The 23,076-nt window shown below is 50.1% G+C and overlaps 1 protein-coding gene across 1 annotated transcript in view; it reads left to right on the top strand.

Moving 5' to 3' along the window:
- The first annotated feature begins 271 nt into the window (after positions 1 to 271).
- usp53a (ubiquitin specific peptidase 53a) overlaps positions 272 to 23,076 on the top strand; it is a 31,078-nt gene continuing 8,273 nt past the window's right edge. The window contains 14 exon segments of the mRNA XM_079757950.1: positions 272 to 720; positions 2,230 to 2,322; positions 2,841 to 2,975; positions 4,374 to 4,490; positions 5,956 to 6,038; positions 6,574 to 6,658; positions 7,210 to 7,356; positions 9,672 to 9,821; positions 11,774 to 11,942; positions 13,773 to 13,922; positions 15,969 to 16,121; positions 18,862 to 19,033; positions 19,035 to 19,850; positions 20,454 to 20,521. Of these exon segments, the coding sequence (XP_079614076.1) occupies positions 577 to 720; positions 2,230 to 2,322; positions 2,841 to 2,975; positions 4,374 to 4,490; positions 5,956 to 6,038; positions 6,574 to 6,658; positions 7,210 to 7,356; positions 9,672 to 9,821; positions 11,774 to 11,942; positions 13,773 to 13,922; positions 15,969 to 16,121; positions 18,862 to 19,033; positions 19,035 to 19,850; positions 20,454 to 20,521 (2,482 nt within the window). The 5' untranslated portion in view covers positions 272 to 576.

Raw genomic sequence — 23,076 nt, 5'->3', positions numbered from 1 at the left:
CTCCTGGAAGGACCTGCTCTGTAGAAACGATATCAGACTGATGGAGTCCATCGCAGAGGCCTCGTGGCCCCACCCCCTCCCCGCCTGGGAGTCACCGTCCCTCCCCAGCAGATCTTAAAGCCATGCGCCCCAGCAGTAGAACAAGAGAGTAGACGCACTGCAACAGGGATCTATTCATAGATCAAAGTCTTTCCTTTTTAGGGCCACGGGGTGGGGGTGGGTGGGTGGGGGGATGGGGGGGATTTTTGTTTTTTTTTGTTTTTGGATTTATTTCATCTAATTTTACTCGGAGAAGATTATACCATTTTACGCGGACGGGAGCCCCCCCTTGCTCTGTGAAGATGGGGGACTAGAGGTCCATGTGCACACCGCACGTCGCTGCAGACAGTGGGGTAACCTAGCCCCGACCGCTGGGCGAGGACTTTCCCTTCCTACCAGGAACCCAGGAGGGTGGAGGAAGGGAGAGGGGTGCCGAGGCATCCCCCTCAGCGGACGGACCGCCAAATTCCCGGCAGTGCGGACTTTTCTTTTATCCTTGGAATATTTTTTTGTTAAAAAAGCGGACCTTTCTATCCAATGGCATGGGTGAAGTTCTTCAGGAAGCCCGGGGGCAAACTCGCCAATTCGTACCAGCCGGGCAGCATGCTGTCCCTGGCTCCCACCAAGGGCCTGCTGAACGAGCCGGGCCAGAACAGCTGCTTCCTGAACAGCGCTGTCCAGGTAGGGACACTACCCGGGTCTACAGTGGGCCCTACAGAGGGTTAACGGTTGGCTGGTACGACCTCGTCGCTTTGACAATGTACAGAACATGGACAATCCACAATGATTACACAAACAATACAATCCACAATGATTACACAAAATAGTTATTGTACTTATATAAATACATATAATAAATATAAATACTTATAATTATACGTTAACACTTTACAATAAGGGTGCATTCATTTACTATTAATTAACGTTAGTTAATGGAGTCATAAGCATTAACGAACTGACTAACTGGTTACTAATGGTCTACTGATCATTTATGAATGGTGTTCATGTTAACCTAAGGTATTTATGTATACATAATTGAATAGGGTTAGGTATAACCGACTACACCTAACCCCTATACTCATGATATAAATTAAAGCTTACCAACTTATGTTAACAAATACATTTATTAACGTACCCTTTTATTCTGAAGTGTTACCATTTGGTAACACTTCACAATCTGGCATGCGAGGCCTTAACTACACCCTTTGAACCCAGCACAGAGGATTGGTCGTGATCAGAAGAGAGAAGAGTGTATTGGATCTGAAGCCGATAATTACAATCCACAACAATCCCTCCCCTCCCCCACACCCAACCCCCTCCAGAGTTTCAACCCAGAGTCGGTGCATTATACAGTCGTGCAAGAAAATCCAGTTTGCTCTCGTTAGTCTTGCCCTTATGTCAACAATCTAGAGAGAGAGAGAGAGAGAGAGAGAGAGAACGCGTCCTTGTGTTTGAACACCAGAGCCACCCACCCCTGACTTATCCCTATCCCTGCCCCCCGTCACAAACCCTGTGTCATGCCTAGTCACCGGTCCTCCTGGCTTATTCTTCTTCGTTGGTCTAGTGGGCATGACGCTCACCAAGGCCGCTGTGGTCCGTCGGCTGCGGCGGTAAACCCGGGGTGAGGTCACACCAGGGGAAGTGTGAGTCACATGGAGGGGGTCAGCTGTCGCCGTGGAAACGACGGCCGAGTGGTCAAGTGATGACACCGACCCCGCAGGCTGTGGTTACTCTGGAAAGCCCCACGACCAAACTAAACATATTATGTGGATTTGCAGTTGGTCCCAGAATAAAGATGAGAGGGGAAGAGTTGAACAGTTAGTTTTTACAATGAAGTGTGTCCCAAATAACTCATTATAATAGGGGGAAAGTAAAACAAGATGTATGCATCTATATATGGTATATATAGAGTTATCTTTCCACTCTAGCACATTTCAACTGAAAAAGTATTTTAAATGTATAATATATCATATTCAAACTATTTATTAATTGGCAATGAATCATGCTTGCTCTGTTCATTTCACCCTACTTTTCTCTTTTAGGCATGTCGCTTAAAGATACTATATAAGCTAGTTAATTTATTTTAGGGTTAGGGTTAGGGTTAGGGCATTTATTCTAGAAGATAAATAAAAAACTTGTAGAGGAGAAAAACCAACCTTATCGACTGAAGTGTGCGTCCCTCCGGCTCAGGTATTGTGGCAGCTGGACATCTTCAGACGCAGCCTGCGACAGCTGCCCGGACACTACTGTCTCGGGGAATCTTGCATCTTCTGCGCGTTGAAGGTGAGGCGGAGACGTCTGCATAATTTATCACAGACAGATACAGAGAGAGACAGAGAGGCAGACACACAGACAAACACAAAGACACAGGAGTACGCAAAGACACAGACAGACGGACACAGGCACACACAGACAGACCCATAACAAACAAAGACACACACACACACGTTTACCCTTGTTTAATTTCAAAAGCTTCTGCTAATACTGAGAATATTGTACATGAAGCCCAAAGCTCACGGCTGTGCAAAATCATGTTTTAAACTTTTCACGTCCCAAAAAAAAGGCTTGGGTCACGAACAGTGAAGATCAGAGCGGAAAAGTACAGCCGCCACTGCCACACCCGTAATTGTTGTGCTTCACGCCGTTTTAAAACAATGTGACTCCCGTCTAACTCCTTGGGTCATTATTCAAATACTAAAGCGAAATTCACATATTCAATAAAACTCAAACTGTTTTGCGTGCCCTGGCTCTTTAAAGATTTTCCTCCTTCCTCTTCCTCTTCTCCTATTCTGCGGGCGTAGCTCATCTTCTCCCAGTTCCAGCACAGCCGGGAGCGGGCGCTGCCCTCGGACAACCTGCGCCTGGCCCTGGCCGAGACCTTTAAGGACGAGCAGCGCTTCCAGCTTGGCTTCATGGACGACGCCGCCGAGTGCTTCGTAAGTTCCCATGGAAACCGGGGGGTGGGGGGAGTGTGTGGATGCTTGTTTGTTAGCTTTGTTTTGCCTTGTTGCCAACTTGCACCGAGGCTGCACTTCAAGAGCATCCTCCCCTACACCCCCCCCCCTCCCTGTCTCCCCCCCCCCCCCCCCCCCCCCTCCCTGCCTTTCTCTCCCCACCACCCCACCCCCTCTCTTTCTGCTCGCATCATCGCCATGGACACTGCCCCAGGAAAGCCCAGCATGGCATGTTATGTAAGCCCTGCAATAGTCTTTGAACCTCTCCCTCTCTCTCCCTCTATCTTCCTACACCTCTCTCTCTCCCTACCCCTCTCGCTCTACCTCTCCCTCTATCTCCTTACCCCTCTCTCTCTCCCTCTCTCCCTCTGCTTCTGCGATGTGCATCTCTTTCTTATCAGCGTGAGACTGCCTGACAGGCCTCTGGTCATTCCTTACTGCTACTGTCTGAATTTTTCATGTTCACTTTAGCTGGAGATGCTGTGGCATTGGGAACGTGATGCTAATGTCATGAAGCACGTTGCATTGTTGTGTTATGAACGTTATGTATACGGGGCAATCGCTGTTTCATTCCCCTTTCATCGAATCATAGGAGCGTCTTATTCATTACAAAGCTTTGTATGATACAGAAGGCGGATCTGAAACGAGAGAAAAGTTAATTAGGAACAGAAATTCCATCTCTTGCCTCCCCTGTTGTGCGTCCAATCTGCAAAAAGCTTCATGTTCCTAAATTAAAGCTGAGATGAAAACATCTCTGGGGTTGTTGTGTCCCGCTGTGTGTGCTGAGGTTTCTCTCCGCTAATCCAAACATTGTTGGAGTCTGTGGTGAACTCGGGTGCGAACGCCAAGGGTCTTTTATGGGGAATATTAATCCTCCACAGGTCCTTGCTCTTGAGCAGTATCCCGGTAATGCTTTGGCTTTGGTCGGACCCTTGTGTGGATTTATGACCCACAGACTGACACAGACGGTGATTAAGTGTCTGTGAAATCACCCTGGTTAACTTCGGTGCAACCTGTTTTAGTATACAAGGGAATCCACAAAGACTTCACAATAAAAATGTTTTTTCTTTTTTTCTTTGACTTTTAACTATTCAAAAAAAGTAAAGTTGAACTGCCTATCAATGCTGAATGCCAGCGCTGCATTTTTCCTAACTGGAATCATCGCTTCCCATCAACAAAACAAGGTTGTTGCCTAGCGATCAACTACAAGCGATTCCGCATAATTGTTTCAAGAAGTTTCGGTTATTCTATTTCCCCTTTCCTCGCAATTAAAGCGCAAATTTCCGTTTCAACGACTAGCGGAAAAAGCTTCCTGACTTAAAAGTTTCCTAGTTTTCCAAAACTGTTGCCTAAGCCGGTTCTTCCCGTCTGTCCTTCCAGGAGAACATCCTGCAGCAGATCCACCTGCACATCGTCCCGGAGGAGAAGGAGAAGGACAGCTGCACCTCCCGTTCCTGCATCACCCACCAGAAGTTCGCCATGACCCTGTATGAACAGGTGAGCCCGTCCCTGCGGAGCTACATGCTAGCTACCTAGCCGTATGCTAGCTACCTAGGCGCATGATAGGAAATGGTTGATTGGTGACCCAGCTGTCTAGTCGGCACGGCTGCCAGGATGCGATTACACAATTGTTTTTTATCCGTGTTAAATACGTGGCGATGTGATATTCATGTCGCTGAATCGCATCGGGTTGCTACGTTTACTCTCGGAACTCGATCGTCGTGACATCGAGCAGGTAGGGACACAAGCACACAACCAGGCCCATGGATCACTGTCGGAGGCGGTGGGGTTGTAATTCATCACGCGCCGAGGCTGGGTTAGCCCACTGGAAGAGGGAGGGTGTTTCCAGCTTCCCCTCTTCAGATCAGCGACGCAGTATGAGTTACGGCCGGTACACACATATACACCCACACACTCTCTCTCTCGCATGTGTACACACCGGCACGCACATAGACACAGACACATAGACACACACGCAGAAACGGACGCAGACACACAAACCGACGTGCCCACACACACACACACACACACACACACACACACACACACACACACACACACACACACACACACACACACACACACACACACACACACACACACACACACACACACACACACACACACACACAGAGAGAGAGAGCCCCCACAACGGCGTCACACTGGCCATCTCTCACGGAGTTCCCGCTATCAGTTCGGTCCAAAACACCTCAAACTGCTTTAGATGGGGGGGGGGGGAGATCTGGTGATTAAAAGGAAATAATGGTGTTCACCTGGCACGGTGTGAGCGGTTGTAGGAGAGAGGCTTGTGAAGTGGTGCATCATGGTCCCTGGCTCTTATGGACATCAGCCCGCGTTACCAGGCTCAGAAACACAGTCACAAAGTCTAGGGCTGTTGCCATGTCCTATATAGTCACACCCACAGCGCCGGTGACCTCTGCGTGCACCCAGACTGTAACCAACCACCCAGAGTGTTCTCTGTACACCCTGAGCGCTTTCACATTAACGACGTGATGATGTGCACCCGGCAGCTCCATGCTAACGTCTAATGGCTTTTGTGGTTGTGTTCTGTCTGTCTGTCTGTCTGTCTGTTTCTCTATGTCTGTGTGTTTCTCTATGTCTGTGTCTGTCTGTCTGTTTCTCTATGTCTGTGTGTCTGTCTGTTTCTCTATGTCTGTGTGTTTCTGTCTGTCTGTCTGTCTGTCTGTTTCTCTATGTCTGTGTGTTTTTCTATGTCTGTGTCTGTCTGTCTGTTTCTCTATGTCTGTGTGTTTCTCTATGTCTGTGTCTGTCTGTCTGTTTCTCTATGTCTGTCTGTCTGTCTGTCTGTCTGTCTCTCCCTTTCCCTTTTTTGTTTCCCTTTGTCTTTGCCCTCTCTCGCCCTTCCCCTGCCTCTCTCTCATGTCTCTCTCTCCCTTCCCCTGTCTCTCTCTCTCTCTCTCTCCCCCCCCTCCCTCCCCAGTCTGTGTGCCGTAGCTGTGGGGCGTCCTCAGACCCCCACCCCTTCACCGAGCTGGTGCATTACGTGTCCACCACCGCCCTCTGGTAAGACAGCACTGGTCTGCTCCTCTTCCACCGCCGCCGCTGAAATGCTAACGTTGTTATGTGGGGCAGAACGGGCGGGGGGGCGGGGGGGGGAATGAGGCTTGTCATCGGGTGGGAGAAGCATTCAATGAGCGTCCCATTGCAAATGTTTCATGTGCTATATTCCTCCTGAGCTGCTGATTGGGAGATTCGCAGACTTCTCCTCGGTCTTGTGTTTCCTCTGTCCTCCCACCTCCTGTGGCGTGCCCTTCATGTGTGATCCCAGCACGGGTTGTTTGCTTACGTGTTTTGTAGACACTCTGACACTTCAATAACTCGTAACACTGTGAAAAGGGGAAACTTTATCAGTGTATGGTTATAGATGAAGATTGAGTGTGTAGTGTCTGCCAATGCAAAATACATCAACACAACAAGCCTAATAAAACCCAAAAGAAAACATGTATACTATCGTGCTTCTTATGAGCAATTTAACCTCTTGTTTAACAAACCATCAAACCTGCCCACGCCTTCCTTCCTCTCTCCTCCCCCCCCCCAGCCAACAGGTGTACCAGCGGAGGGATGAGTCATTCGGGGAACTACTGCAGGCCGCCAGCACCATCGGGGACCTGCGCAACTGTCCCGTAAGCAAATAATCCCTCCCCCCTCCAGATTCATGGCTTTAGTATTGCAGATGCACTGTTTTCCAAACTGACTGAACCATTCATCTGTCTGGCGGTTTTATGCAGAGGAAACTCAGCCAGAGGGTATTAGATTCAGTCCTCGATGTCTTGCATCCTACAGCTTGATTCCTATCCCCGCCTGCCTCTCGATGACCTTTGAACTGTTGGCGATTAAAGTAATTTAGTTGACGCTTTCAAGCAAAACCCTTTTTTGGTTTGGTCATTAAGCCTGTGTCTAAATTCACTGTCAGTTTGGATAATATTGCCTGATAAATAGTAATTATTAAGTCAGAAGTATTCCCATGAACCATATTTTGTTCTGTTAACTTTTATTGGACAGGAACAACAGCTAAAAAGCGTTGTTGTAAAACTCTGTTTTCTCTGGATACCTTGTTGCCCGCTTCAAGGAGGTCATCCTAGTTCACGAGCCGTGACGAGCGGTGCACCCTGGGTAATGTAGTCTTTCAGTCTCTCTCTAATGTATTCCCCGGCCTTCTCTCTCCTGTTTCCAGAGCAACTGCGGCCAGAGGATCAAGATCCGCCGGGTCCTCATGAATTCCCCGCAGATCGTGACCATCGGCTTCGTGTGGGACTCGGACCAGTCGGACCTCACGGAGGAAGTGATCCGCTCCTTGGGACCGCACCTCAACCTCTCTGGGGTGAGCCTGCGGCGGTCGGCTCCATTGTACATTTTACATTTAGGGCGTTTAGCAGACGCTTTTTGACCAAAGCGACTTGCATCCGTACGCACACCCACACCGACGGCAGTGTCAGCCATTCAAGGCGACAGCCGGTTCGCCAGGAACAGTTAGGGTGTCTTGCTCAGGGAAACCTCGACAATCACCTAGGAGGAGCTTGGGATTGAACCAGCAACCCTCTGGTTACAAGCCAACCCGCCCTACCCCCTGAGCTACTGCCGGCCATTTCTCCGGCTCGGCTTGAGCTCTCCCCACGCATTAGCTTCCCCTCGCTCACCGCTAGGTTTTTCCTTCACTATAGCTGGAATTATTTCGGTGGTAATTGATTGTTCAGCGTATATTTGTTGTTCTGGCTTTTTTCTTGCCAGCCATTCGAGGGGATTATTAACTAAAGGTTGAAAATGTAAAATTGCTGAACAAAAGCAACCCGAGGAAGTTTTCTAAAAGTTGATATTGGCTAATGACTGCACCAACCACAGTAGAATCAGGCACACTCGTTAAGCGGAAAATTAAAACTGCACCACAACCATTCCACAACCAGGGCATAACGTACAGAGATGTCCCAGCCAGCTGTAATCCAGTGTCTCGATGCTAGGTCCCGTGGCTCCGTTTTGCTCGGTTTATCATTTATTTTTTCAGTTACTGCTTCAAAAGTGCCGCTCCTCGCTGTGTTTATTGTGATGAAGCAGAGCATATGTGGGAAATTAAAGCCTGGATTTGTTTCTTAGTAAGTAGGGGCCGTTGCATAAGCAGCAACACCCTGTGCCCAGTTGGCCGGCACGCATCAAAAAGGACACTGCTGGCCCTAGGTCAGCTTCTCAAAAAATATAAACTCCCCTTCCCGTAACACTGTGTGTGTGTGCGTGTGCGTGTGTGTGTGTGGTTGCACACGCATATGTCAGTTTCTTATTGAGATTAAGAAAAACAACAAAACACCACAGACTATGGGAGCTTGCGTAAGAGTTTGTGCCTAATTTAACGGGATCTGCTTCTGCTTTCTATAAAGCCGTGTCGGATAAACAGCCAACACCAAGAGCGGACACCGAGGAAGCGGGATTATCTAAGCATCAAAGGCGATATTACAGAGAGCGTCATTCAATGAGTATTTAACTCTGAGTATGTAGGAAAACACTGTTGTCAGCTGTGTTGTTTAGCGGACCTTTTTTGAGAGCGAAAAAAAAATCAATGGTGCACGGCCCTCATTTGAACAACACATTGCGTAACACCTCAGCGGGCCGCTACGGGTATGGCACTTGACAGCACCCTCCACTTGCGCCTCTCCCTCCGTGTTGTGAAAGCATTCCTACACACAGATCTGTCTGCGGCCTCCCCTCTGCCCCACCACCACACCACCCCCACCACCCTGCTTACATGCTTCCCAGCACAGGCAGTTGTTCCACAAAGGCCTTGATTCATGAGGGGACGTTTCATGTGACTTTATGGAGTGTTAAAGGAAGTCTCTCTCTCTCACTCTCTCTTTCTCTCTCTCTCGCTCTCCTTTTCTCGCTCTCGCTCTCTCTCACTCGCCGTCTCTCTCCCTCTTTTTCTCTTTCTCTCTTCTTTTCTCTCTCTTTCTCTCTCCTTTTCTCTCTTTCTCTCTACCTCCCTTTTATACTCTCACTCGCTCTCTCCTTTTCTCTCTGGCTCTCGCTCTCTCTTGGGTTTTGGAGTTCATTGTTCTCGGTGAGGTGAACCGGGCGTGCGAGAGATTGCAAGTGGGTGGGAGGGGAGACATGTGTGGGTGTGGGGTATGTTGCACGAGTCTGAGGCATACATTCTTTTGTTTAATTGTGTGATTTGTCTGTGGAGGAACTTCGACATCCATGTTATGTAATTCAAGATTGACTAACTGTTATCACAGCAAAAATGAGAACAACCGTTTCAGTAATTAGCCAGGCAGTAAAGTTAGGCAGGAACTAATGTGCCAAACCTTAGAGCGGAGTGTCTGTGGATGAATAAATAATTTTTAACGCTTTCAAAGAAAGGATTTGGTGTGGAAGGCGAAGTTTGTCTTTACTTTGGCTGTTTGTTGACATTACGGTCAAGTGGTTTTAAGAATGTCTTCCTTTGATTCTTAGTCAAAGGAAGACATTTTCCCCCAGCAGGGAAAAACCAACCAGGGAATGGACTCTTAATCTCTCATAACTCAGTCGGCCTCTGACTTTATTAAGAGCTCAATTCAGACCTCTGGTGAAGGCCTTGTTATTAACGTGTGTGTGTGTGTGTGTGTGTGTGTGTGTGTGTGTGTGTGTGTGTGTGTGTGTGTGTGTGTGCAGCTCTTCTACAGGGTAACGGATGAGCAGGCCAAAAAAGGAGAGCTTTTACTGGTGGCCATGATCTGCTACTCCAGCCGTCACTACTGCTCCTTCGCCTTCCACACCAAATCCTCCAAATGGGTCTTCTTCGACGACGCCACTGTCAAAGAGGTCAGGGGCCGCTCAACTTACCGATGGCACACGCAGCATGTAGATCAGGGGTCTCAAACTTAACTTACCTGGAGGTAGAGTTTGGGTCAGGCTGGGCCGCATCAAGTATTCCACAAAAAAAAGGAGCACAACTGACCCAATCTAAGTTAATGATCGGGCTATAATTAGATCACGTTGGCTATGTTATCGCTGACAACAGGGGACATTTCATAGCGGTTGGAGGAAACCGGGACATTTTAGCGTCCTTTGGCTTTTGTTGGGACTCAGGAAACGCAACTCAAAATTGGGACTGTCCCGGTTTTGCCGGGACAGTATCTGGTCACCCTATCACATGTGATAAAAAAAGCGTGGCTAGCCACTCAGCAAAAATGTGCGTTTGACAACAACGTGCGGGCCTCACTAACACTAAACTTTGATGTCAAGTAGGGGGCCACAAAATATCATCCCGCGGGCCTCAATTGGCCCCCGGGTCGCGAGTTTGAGACCCCTGATGTAGATAAAAGCATCAGAAAAATCCCTTAAATGAAAATGTAAACAACGTACTGATGTCTGACACAGCTTTGGCTTCCCACTGGGACCCTCCATGCTAAAAAGAGTCTCTCAACACTGGCCTTTCTCTGGTGTTTTAGTTCACTATCTGTCTTGGGCTCCGAGAGAACCGCTATTTCTAAGAAAAGGACACCCTCTTTACTCACTTTGATCACCAGTGAAGCCTAAAATGTGAGCCTTTAGCCTGCACGAAAAACGAATCGACCCTTGTTTAACGAAGCGAACGTTCAGAGGCCAAGAGATGAGCCTCGTACCAGCGCTCTCATATCATCAACGGCCTCCGCATCCATGGCCCCTGATGATGTGGCCCCAGGGGGTTAACTTTATTGCATAATGCAAACAAACGATTATTGATTTCCTGAGACCCCGGACACGGTATCCGTAATTACAACACACCAGATGCCCGCCGCGGAGCGTGGTCGTTTCTCAGAGCTTCCCCGAGCTCGCCCGTTGCGGAAGCACAGCTTCGTGTGGTTGTTCAGTATAGTCAACGGCAGCCAACCTGCGATTTCTGCCTTGTTTTGTGTGTGAGTCTGCAACCTGTCAGGTGCAGTGTGTGTTCAATTCTCCTGGAGTCATGCGTTCCCCTTGTGTGTGCGCGGGGCCCACCCTGCCGCCTCACTCAGCTGGGGGGTGGGCAGGTCGTCGGTCCATTAACAAGTGCTGTGTGTGCACTTCCCTCCCCAGGCCTGGGATCGGGGGGGGGGGGGGGGGGGCGATGACGACGACGGACGACTACCGTGGCTCTAACGCGTGTCTATAGTATGATTGAACACATGGTGGATGGTGTGTGAAGTCCGGCAGGTTCACAGCAGAGATTGCGCCTTAGCTACTCCGCCCAGCGGCGGGTATGGATGTAGGCGTCGTCGCTGCATGATGATGGAGCGGGCGCATCTCGCTGAATGTCCCTCTCCAAACCTGCCCCCTTGTTAGGGGGCCTCTTAATTGTCCGTTAATTCTGGGTCCGCATTCCTTTTTCCACTTACTTTCACTTTTGTTGTGTTCTGTTCTACCTATTTTTTGTTGTGAGTTAATTCCATAGTTACCTCTCAGACTTTCTACTGGTTCCCCCCTCCAGCCACACATTTAACTAGCCGTTTTATTTAATTTAGGAGGGCACTAGCAGGACACTTCCATTGTCTAGCCCCCGATCTGCCTTGTTGGCACTATGAACGGCGAGACGCCTTATGTTCACAAGAATGTTTGCCCGGACGCCTAACTCAAGAGTCCAGGCTAATTGGGACTCTGTGTGTTGCGGTAGGACCTGCAGATCAACGGCAGAGAATCGCAATCATTAAAACAACACGCTCTGGTAGCTTCACACCAGTGCCTGGTTCCTCGAGAACCAACACGTGTGTGTGTGTACGTGAACATGTGAGAACGTGTGCGTGCCTGTGTGTCAGATCGGCTCCCGGTGGAAGGACGTGGTCACCAAGTGCATCAAAGGTCACTTCCAGCCGCTGCTGCTCTTCTACTCCAACCCCGACGGCAGCGCCATCTCCGTGGACCAGCTGCCGAGGCCCGACAGCAGCCAGGCCCACTACAAGACCTCCGTCAACGGGAAGGCCCAAGGTACCACGTCAGACAGACAGACAGACAGACAGACAGACAGCAGCCAGGCCCACTACAAGACCTCCGTCAACGGGAAGGCCCAAGGTACCACGTCAGACAGACAGACAGACAGACAGACAGACAGCAGCCAGGCCCACTACAAGACCTCCGTCAACGGAAAGGCCCAAGGTACCACGTCAGACAGACAGACAGACAGACAGACAGACAGACAGACAGACAGACAGACAGACAGACAGACAGACAGACAGACAGACAGACAGACAGACAGACAGCAGCCAGGCCCACTACAAGACCTCCGTCAACGGAAAGGCCCAAGGTACCACGTCAGACAGACAGACAGACAGACAGACAGACAGACAGCAGCCAGGCCCACTACAAGACCTCCGTCAACGGAAAGGCCCAAGGTACCACGTCAGACAGACAGACAGACAGACAGACAGACAGACAGACAGACAGACAGACAGACAGACAGACAGACAGACAGACAGACAGACAGACAGACAGACAGACAGACAGACAGACAGACAGACAGAAGCCAGGCCCACCACAAGACCTCCGTCAACGGGAAGGCCCAAGGTACCACGTCAGACAGACAGACAGACAGACAGACATGCACACACACACACACACACACACACACACACACACACACACACACACACACACACACACACACACACACACACACACACACACACACACACACACACACACACACACAGTAAGGGAGTTTAGAGGGCCCCTAAAACAGACCTCCTCCCGTTGGTGTTACCCCCTCCAGGTCGGAGGCTACCTTTGTCATCGTAGCATGTCGTGTTGTTTGCCTCTTTTCACTGCTGGTTTTCTAATGAGGTTTCGCACTCGAGTTGATGGCAAAAGTGAGCATGAAATGCGCCATTATCATCCCACTGAACAACATGGACTCATTACGTCCTGTTGCTGTGATGGCTTGAGGGGGTCCCTGTGATATGTTAACGAAGAACACCATGACCAGCTCCTGGGAGGGCTGTGGTGCCCGCCAGCACGCCCATCAGGAGGTGTTTTTGTTCTTCCTCGTGGTCCTCATGCCTTGTTAGCACCCCTTACTCCCAGGCTTTGTTACCGCATGAATACTGCATTAGCGGGGGGAAACCAAAAGTCAGCTAACTATCTAATTGGGAGGCTGGCCCGAGACCGGATCTCTCCGCTCTCTCACGTTTCATGTTCTCGTGCCTTCCTGCCTCGGGCGTTGATCTTATATCACAGAGATGACACTGTCGCTTCCGAGTGGAAGACTGAGTTGTCAGCGCTTTAGAAACTCAAGGAGGGGAAAAAGCAAAACTCAGGCGATATGACTATAGCTGTATCAGTTGATTATAAATTACTTTCCTTTTTAATGCATGCTCGAAAGGGAGGTGCTATTTTTAACTAATAAGGGGGATTTTAAGTTGAGTGTTGTGGACACGCCGGGAATATGTGCCAAGTTTACTTCGTGACTGAGGCTGGTTTGATGTATCGGCAGCACAGTTGGCTCTTAGTTTGTCTGTTTGAACTGCTTTAATTTATTTTTTATTAATATTTTTGGAAGCGGTGAATCATTTCCTGCATTCCCTCTGAGCAATCGTTGATGCATGAGAAGCTTCCTTCTGTGTTGGAAAACTATTCATGATGGTTGAATAGATAGCATGGCTGTCCCTACCCAAAAAGACACTATCAATCTCCCACTACAACTATCCCGTTTTATCCTGGAATACTTTCCCGGGTGTTTGATTCGGTCTCATGATGACATACCCGGCTCCCCAGGGAAAAGCCCTTTTTCAACTTGCTCTCCCCTCCTATCCCTCTGGCCAGGCTCGGAGTCACCCCTCCCTGGACCGAGGCAGCTGGACCTCACCAAGGAGAACCTCAACGCCCTGCTGGGCACCAGCTACTCCAAGCCCAAGGCCACCTCCACCCTGAGCCGAGGCAGCGGACACACCACAGCCGGCGGGCGCGGAGCAGGTAGCAGAAACCCATCGTCGCAATGATCATCGTAATGTTGTGTTTACTACTATTGATCAAGTCATTTAGTAGATGGCTTTATCCATAGTGACTCGAATCGAATCGACATGCCCTTAAGGGGCAGTTAACGGGTTAGGTGTCCTGCTCAAGGATGCCTACAGGTAGGCTGCGGATATTGGGGAATCAAACCAACCACCCCTTCCACTGATGGTCGAAAGGGGGAACCACTAGGCTGTCTGGTCCTTGTTCATATCGCTCAGACTTTTTGTGCGCTGACAAGAAATAACTTGAAGTGAGTTGAAGGAGTAACGTAACCCAGAACGATGACGAGGCATAAGGCAGACGAGGAGAGGAGTTGACCCACTCGCTAAGGGCACATCACTAAAAGGGATTCGTCACGTTTGTTCTGTGATTACGACCAAGTGTCGGTTTTCCCTACACATCTCCCGGGAGTGTGTGCTGTACGCGCATCGGATCTGTAGCCTGCAGTGTGAAATCTGCAGTTAATACAAGTGCGGATGAATGACCACGACCGCCGTATGGAGAGATGATAAAACAGTCCTCTGTGTTGAATTAAATCTGCCTGGCGGGATTAGGAACGCTTGTTAGGGGAGCTCAGACGGAAGTGGCTGCCCGTGTGCCTGCATACTGATATCAGTGGCGGCGGCGGCGAGGAGGGGTTTAGCGTAACAGGGGGATGTGATATAATGAGTAAACAGTCTGGGTCTTTGAAAGACAGACAGTGCTGGAGGGGGGAGAGTAAACACAGCGTGAGAGAGGAGAGTCCAAGGTCAGCCTGGCCCATGTGCAGCATGCAATATAGACCGCAGCCTGTGTACACAGGTTTCTGACAAATGACGGTTGTCCGGCAAATATACGAATGCAGCCTTTATACAAAGTTGTATGACCAAAGTCGGTTGTCGAACGATTTTGCCACTTGGCGATTTTGCTCTGCGGTGAATAGGCCCCATATTCTTTTCAAATATCTTTCAAAAGGTTTGTGATCTGATCAATTTACGCTAAATGGCAATTGCAACAGGTTGAACAATTTATCTACTGATAACAGACTGCTAATTTGGTAATTAGCCGATTCAAACCACCTTTATAGTGTTATGATAAAAGCAGTGTGACTTTATTCCAACTTAAGTGGGTCGTGTTCAAGATCAAAAGATTGTCTTTGTGAGTCTTTGCAAGTTTGGCAACACTTGGGGGCCCTCAGATATGATTCGATGCATATTAATTTTTTGCATTTGTTACTGCAGCCTTTACATATACAGGTTTGCTGCTTTTAAGCCTTAGTTCTTAACAAGTGGGGCTTACGTTCGATGCAGCTTTTTCCTCTTTATTCAATACCCACTCATTTGCCTCATTTGTGAATGTATTTGTCGTGTATCAAGAACGAATAGAAACGTTGACGAAGGCACGACTGCAGGTAATATGCAGAGCGGGGTTTGTGTGGCTGGTTGTGTGAAGGTTTCGTGGTCTCTCCCGGTCCATATAACTGGCTTGGCCGGGGCTTCTCTGTGAGATGCTGCTGCTGCTGACTCCCTCAGAGGCAGTGTGCAGAGATATGCCTTTTGGCATCGGCTGGCGTTCCGCCTCGATGGCTTTCCCCTTGCACAGCAGAATGTGTGCCATGCGTGCATCGATCTGCTTTGCAGTCTCTCGCTCCTGCCCTCCCTTTCCCTCCCTCCCTCCCCTTCACCCCCCCTCCCCTCCCTCCTCTCTACGAATTCAGCAACTGGCCCCTGGTTGCAGGGGGATTCACTGGGGCAGCCTCAATAATGGCTCTTAAGCAGCAGTAGTAGCAGTTGGAAAAGTCGTAAATAAGTCCTTCTTCTCTTTCTTTGTGGAGTTCCCAGTCTGACATCTGCCTTCCCATTGGGTCATCCCTGACCTTAATGATTCGACACACTATGAAACATCTTGATCTTTACTCTGGATTTAAATTATATTTTTGTGCAAATTTTGTTTGTTTTTTGTTGCATACATTCTTGTCGATGTCTGTCCGTAAATACTCAATCCTTCACCTTTTTCTGTTTTTAGTTTCGGGGAAGCTGGACTCCGGCGACCCGAGGAGGAACCTGAGGGAGATCTCCAGAGAGGCTGCCCAGCGAGCCGGTGAGGTCCGGGGGATAAACCTCCCCAGACGAGAGCCCGACCGCGCTGGACCCTGGAGGCCGGAGGGCCGCCTCAAAGGTTGGTTGTTTACAGGAAGCCAGTGGAAGATGCACTTATAGTCATCTAAGAAGAAGGCTCTGACATCCAGGCCGATTTAAATGTGCATTTTATCCGTCTGTTTAGAAAACACAATTATGTATTTCAGAGCCAGGAGTAGGTCACAAGTCGATACTGGTGGTACAAACTAAGCGAAACACACACCCACACCCAACCTCCATGTCGGGGGGCCAGAGAATGGATCAACTTTTGCAAAAGCGCACACAATTCTTTTAGTTTTTGCTTAAAAAAAAATAGTTTTCTTAAGCTTTTGCTTAAGTGTCAAAGGTTGTTCAAAGAAGGTTGTTGGTGTTTACGTGCCTGCGTGTGCGACGTTGACACCGGTTGCCGGGGCCAACGTGAAACCAGGGGCCAGCGTCTCGCTCGTCTGCCGCTTATGTAAGCGGCCGTCTGGAAGCAATGTGTCAGAAGGGGGATTAAGCGCTGACGTCTGTCCAGGCCTGCCCCCCCTCGCTCTGACTCACAGTCACCGAGGAGTGGGAGAATACGTAAACAAAAAACACTCTTGTTCCTCCATAATGGATTTCATGTTTTCTTTACGCATCCCAGTTGGAGACGTCGTTCCTTTCGGTGGGCTTAATGGCAAACCTCAAACCAAAACAAAAAGATTCACGCGAAGACATGCAGGGGGGGGTGCTTCTCTTGGTCTATCCTGGTCTCCCACAGATTTATCAGGTGTTGGGAAAGGAGTTTAACTCTTATGTCCCCTCGGTGCCCTTTTCCACCGATTCCAATTTAGAATCCTCGGGGGGGGATAGCGTTGACCTAGTCAACCGCGCAAAACGCTAGCCCGTTAGCGCGCGCTTTACTCCCAATTACGCCGGCATGCGGTTAGCATGCCGGTGTCGGCGAGCCGTGATGAATAGCGCGGCTGGCCGAAGTGACGTCACTGCAATTACCGGCCGCGCCGGTGATGCACTCTGCCGCGAGAGGAGCTGATGGATCTCCCTGACGTCAAGTGTTTTGATTTAGCGCCGGAGTGCAACAGTTTGAGGCGGCGTGGTTCACCAAGGTGGGGGCGTCTGAGACCGGGCGCTGATGGGGGGGGGGGGGGGGGGGGGGGTGTCGGGTCCCGTCTCTGGGGTGATTGTGTTCTAATGGTGGGGAGGTGTCGGGGTGGCCTTGGAGATTAATGGAGCGCCGGGTTGTACAGTGTGGTCCTGGCACAGGAGTGCTCGAAGACGTTATCTTCCATCAACCGGTTTCATCTTTTGCTGGAGGTTATTACTGTTTGTTGAGGGAGCAGATCTCTCTTCTGGGTTGTGTGTATGGCGACAAAATGATTTTAATTTGTTTCTCTTCAATATTCTGTTTGATTTCTATAGCTTTGGCCTATATGTTACAGGCTTATCAATTATTTAAAGTTGGTGTGGGGTGTTGGGCAGAGTCCGTTTTTCATCAACGATTTAACTTCTCCTCATTGGCCTGCATCCACTTGTGTCCTCTTTAGTGGAGTGTAGCAGAGGATGAACGGTAGTTTCAACACATCAGAATCCCACACATTTACTATTTAATCACAATTCCTTTTCAAATGAGAATGACAAATCAATCAGATACCGCTAACTGCCTGTTGAGTCACGTTGGCTTTTGATTGGAGGCTGCATGCATTATGACCATGAGGGTATTTTCAGAGGTTACCTCACAGGTGGAGTCATGTATCCCATAATTCCCTTTTGTATTCCTGATTAGTGATAATGGTTGACCAAAGGACCACTTTTGTGGTCACATGTCTGCCTCTCTGGTTAAGAAAGCCTGAAATAGGCATGAGTCTGCAACAGCAAAGCAGTATTCTGCTGTATGCTTGTGAATGCGCTGTGCGCACGCACGCACACACACACACACACACACCTCTCTGCAGTCCCAAGTTAAGATACACCGTCTTATCCTAGTGACACTTTGAATCTTTAATTGTAGTGCCTACCCTTTGCTGTTCCACATATACATTCTGCAAAGTCGACACAAAAGTACGCGCTGAACTCCTTGGCCCTGCCGCTCCTCAGGCCCCACGGCGGTGTGAAAACTGGCCCCCTGGTGTCCTTTATTTACACCTCCCACCCCTCCGCTGGCAGGCCCTGCAGCCCCCCGTCAGACACCCCCCCCCCCCCCCCCCCCCCCCCCCCGCCCCCCCCACCACACCCCGCTTCCGTACTCCGCACACAGGGCGAGGCGTCTGTGTCTGACCCGTGAAGGGTCAAGGTGACGGCGGAAAGACTTTGTTACTTCTGTTCCCTGGAACTTGATGACACAGCAGCAGCAGGAGAGAGAGAGATAGAGAGAGAGAGAGAGAGAGAGGAGAGAGAGAGAGAGAGAGAGAGAGAGAGAGAGAGTAGAGAGAGAGAGAGAGAGAGAGAGAGAGAGAGAGAGAGAGAGGAGAGAGAGAGAGAGAGAGAGAGAGAGAGAGAGAGAGAGAGAGATGTCAGAAGTTTGTCTTTGTTACAACCGCCTGGGTTGGAGATTTAAATCGTTTGTTGCGTTTCTACTTTGCATATCACAAGTAAAGTAAAAATAAATAAATAAAAATGCATTCAATTATAGAATGTAATGGTTTATCATTTTTTTCTTGTTAATTGTGGGAGGTAGATGAATAATGGTTTGGTGTAAACAAACTCAGGCACCCTCTCATACAGAACCTCCCTTTCTCTCCCTTTCTCTCCCTTTCTCTCCCTTTCTCTCCCTTTCTCTCCCTTTCTCTCCCGCTCAGACCCGGTTCCGGACCGTCCCGTGTGCCGCTCGTCCTCGCCCCAGGGGAACGGCTTCAAGCAGCACCTGCAAACGCGCCTCTACAACAGCCAGGGCAAGGGCCCCACGCGCAACGAGCGCCACGCCTTCATCGGGGGCCGACCGGCCTCCCACGACCCCCCGCGCTCCCACGACCCTCCCCGTCCCCCACGATCCCCCCCGCCCCCAGCCCAGGGCGCAAGAGCCTCCGCCCGCGGTGGCCGCCACGCTGCGCGGCCCCCCTAGCAACAACAACGGGGGCGGTGTTCGTGGTGGTGGGGTCAGCGGACACCACAGCCTCCGCAGGCTGGACCTCCTGGCCAACGGGTACGATACGGACAGCAGCCAGGACTCGCGGGACTACTCCGGCGGCGGCGGCCGCTCCAGCCGGCCGTGGAAGCCCATGAGGGAGGTGCTGAACGTGGACAGCGTGATCGGCGCCGGCAGCGGCGGGGCGTACTCGTCCAGGCCGGACCGGAGGAGGCCCAACAGCCACTCCCCTTCTCGGGACCGGGAGCGGGACCGGGACCGGGAACGCCACCGGGAACAGGACAGGGAGCGGGAACGGGGCCGGGAACAGGACAGGGAGCGGGAACGGGGCCGGGAACAGGACAGGGAGCGGGAACGGGGCCGGGAACAGGACAGGGAGCCGGTGGCGTGGGGCAGCCGGGAGGAGCACAAGCCCAAGAGCCTGATGACCATCTACGAGGACGAGTCCCGCCAGGACATCGGGGGCAGCCGGAGCTCGCTGGACTCGGACAGCAGGGGGGGGTGGGCCCCTGGGGAACGGGCCCGGCCCCCCAAGGGGGTGCCCACGGCGCTCAAGGTGCACAGCGACCAATGGAAGTTCCAGCGGACGGAGTCGGGCTACGAGAGCAGCGACCGGCTCAGCAACGGCTCGGCCAGCTCGCCCTCGGTGGAGAACGTCTCCTCCAAAGAGCTGAGGCCCAAACCTGAGCTCCACCCGGCCAGGTGAGGGGGGGGAACGCCCCACTGTGAATGGTTTTCATCATTTTTATATCCGCTTGTTTTATACCGGCAGATGTATTTATTGGGCTGCTGCCCTGTGCGGTCACTGGTACTACCGTGTCCAGTGTTTCAGCACTAGAGTATTTTATAATCCTGTTAGTGAAAGTGTTTTCTATAAAAAAAATAGGTTTTCCAAGGCAGATACTTGAAAGGGCTAGGAGAGGTTATTGCCTCCCTGGCCCCACAACAATGAACAAGCCTACACACCGAAGACAAGGCTCTGCTAGGGACGGCTAATGGCTAATAATGGCGACCTCTGATCCATTTAGTGATTAATGCGATGTTGACCTCTTGCGGTCGTGATATCTGTGATCGAGCAACGGGGGGCAGGTGACTGGGTGACCAGGCAGATGTTTTCACATCGCACCACTCCGAAAGAAACCAAAAGGAGATAGCTGATGTCGTGGAGGCCGGTTACGAAGGCTCATTGTTCAGCTTCAATCTGTTAAAGTGGTTCTTGGGGTGAAGTGTGTACAGAGCAATATCACACTGCTTTCCTATCAGTGGAGAGTCTCATAAACCCTGCTGGTCACTTTTGTGTTTCAGGGACCCCTTTCAGCAGATAAGAGGGGATGATGTCAGCACCGACGTCACCCTCTCCTCCTTCTCCTACGGTAAGAGATTTGTCCTTCACACGAGACGCACCTTTTTTGTTCCAGTTCGTAATTATGTGTGTCGCAAGAGCTGTTGACACAATACAAACTTGTTTTATTGTACAAAAGCTGGGCCCGGCTAGGGAGATGTAATCAAATATGTTTATACGTGTTCATTTCTACCGGTAGACAGTGTACTGGTGGGCGGCATGTAGCTCAGGAGTTTGGGCGGCTTGGCTGGTAACCGGAAGGTTACTTATTCGATCCCCGGCTCCAAGCTGAGTGCCGGTTTCTCCCTGAGCAAGGTCGCCTTGCGTTGTTGATACCGCCTTCGGTGTGTGAATGTCTGCATGAATGGTTGAATGTGCGGCAATATTGTAAAGCGCTGTGGGTGGCCACTGGTTAGATAAGAGCGGTATAAATGCAGTCCATTTAGCATTTATTTACCCTGCACAACCTTGTTTACCTCGCCCCACTTTAAGCACAGAGCTCACCTTCTTCCGAGTCCTCAGCTCCTTGTCGTCTTTAAAACTCCTTCAGATGTTTGCGCACCGCTCCGGTAAACACCGGCTCCCAGCTACACAACGTTGGCCTATGACGACCAACGTTGAAGTGTGTGTCTGCGTGGCTGTTTGCAAACACCTTGAAACCCTTTCAGAGCGCTGTGTGCCCTGCGACCCACAGCGGGATGCGTGTACGTACCACTTCCACTTAATAATGAACGGCGTCTCTCACCCACTGCTCATTATCCAAGAACGCACACCACACCGCGCAGACACACACACCACACCGTGCGGACACACACACACCGCACCGTGCGGACACACACACCAGGCGTGCGGACACACATACACACCACCGCGTAGACGCACACACACACACACACACCTCGTGGACACACACACACAACAACAGGCAGACATACACACCACACCACACCACGTGGACACACATGCGGCTGTGACACCGTCACCGCAGGGAGCGACATGCGTTACACACCCGCCTCTGACCTGCATTTCTTATTACGGGTGCGGCCTCTCGCGGTTGTTATTTCTCACCGAGTGTTGCTCAGTGTGGTGAGGTCATCTGGGTTATCGGTGAGGCAACACAAGAAACAAGCTTGACTTTTCCTGCTTTTTAATAGTTCACTGCCTAACAAACCTGTTACTAGTATAAACAGCTCCTCTGCCTCTCAGCTAGATTTGAGTTCCTATGCACTGTTCTGGTTTTTCAGTTCGGGTCAGACAATGCGTCTTCAATCTTTTTTTATATCAGTACATCGGGTGTGGTTGTATTTACTTTTTCTCCACGTCTAAAACATTCTCTCAAGTAATGCGTATACTTGGTTTGGACTTGCAGCCATCTACTTACCATATCACAAAGGTGTATTTGAGGGCTGTGGGATGCTTTCTCATGACTTTTCACCATTTTGCAGTCTTATAATCTGGCGTTATGATTACTGATGTGCGTTTGCGATTATTATACTCGTTATCTGTTGTTATGGGACTCACCGGCCTTTGTCCGCACCCCTTTGGGTTTACCGCATCTCTTGCAGCACCAAGTCAACACCAAATAGTAATTATCTGTAATTCTACAAATAAGACCCCACTGGCCATCAGACTTTCATAAAACCGGCATCGTACTTTCCCGTGGACTTCCTAAAACACTCCTACCGTGATCCAGCCACCGTATGGTTCCGCTACACTGGGTCATTACCGTGATTTATCGTTCCGTGCGTATGGTTAAGGTCAGGCTCTCGGATAGCGTGGAAACACTGAGGTTTTTTCCTTTACTAAACTTGACCTTCTCTCTGTTGGAACAAAGTTAATGTGTCCTGTATCACGAAAAAAAACATATGGCTCAGAAAATTGGCAAAGAATAGAAAATGGGTTTTATCGCCGTGAGAAAAGTGTTCTCTGTATGATAATTGTTATTTTATCCGATAAATATTCTATTTTGTATGTCGAGATTGCCTCGATTTTTCTTCAGGCTCACTAATCACACTGGGGTTTGTATGTTTGCTCTGCTGTATCCTGGCGGGGATCGGTTTGCAACAGGAACGACTCTAAATAATATTTATTCTTGAAAATTACATTTTATCCCTCTTGAAGGCGGCCTCGTCGGAAAAGCCAGAGCGTGTCCGGCCGCGATAGCACGCCTTTACAAAACTGACATTAACCCAGGGAGATTCTGAGACCCCCGTCAGACTCCTGTTGTCCCCTCGCCTGGCACACGGGGCGGATGTATCGACCAAGAGACCGAGAGGGAAGGTCAAACATCCAAAACCTGTGAAGAGGCTGTCACTAAATCCCACGCTCATGGGCAGGGCGAGAGGGGATTTGGGCTGAGGTTGCCGGCGTGCCAGGCTGTGCCCAGCCAGCCGTGACTCATCTCTGTGACGTTGTTTGGGCCGTGTTTTTTCATGGTGCCCTTTTAGTTTCTTGTTAAGCAAGAGTTTTACATTAATTGTTAAAAGGTCTGCTAATGTGGCATGCCTGGACTGTTTAAAGATTTCCCCCTGGAGTCAAATGCCAAAGTTCACGACGGGGTCGTTCTTATTAACAATCTGCTTGTGA

The sequence above is a fragment of the Pollachius pollachius genome, assembly GCF_949987615.1.
Source record: "Pollachius pollachius genome assembly, chromosome: 20".
NCBI lineage: Eukaryota > Metazoa > Chordata > Actinopteri > Gadiformes > Gadidae > Pollachius > Pollachius pollachius.
This window is presented reverse-complemented; position numbering and strand designations above follow the sequence as displayed.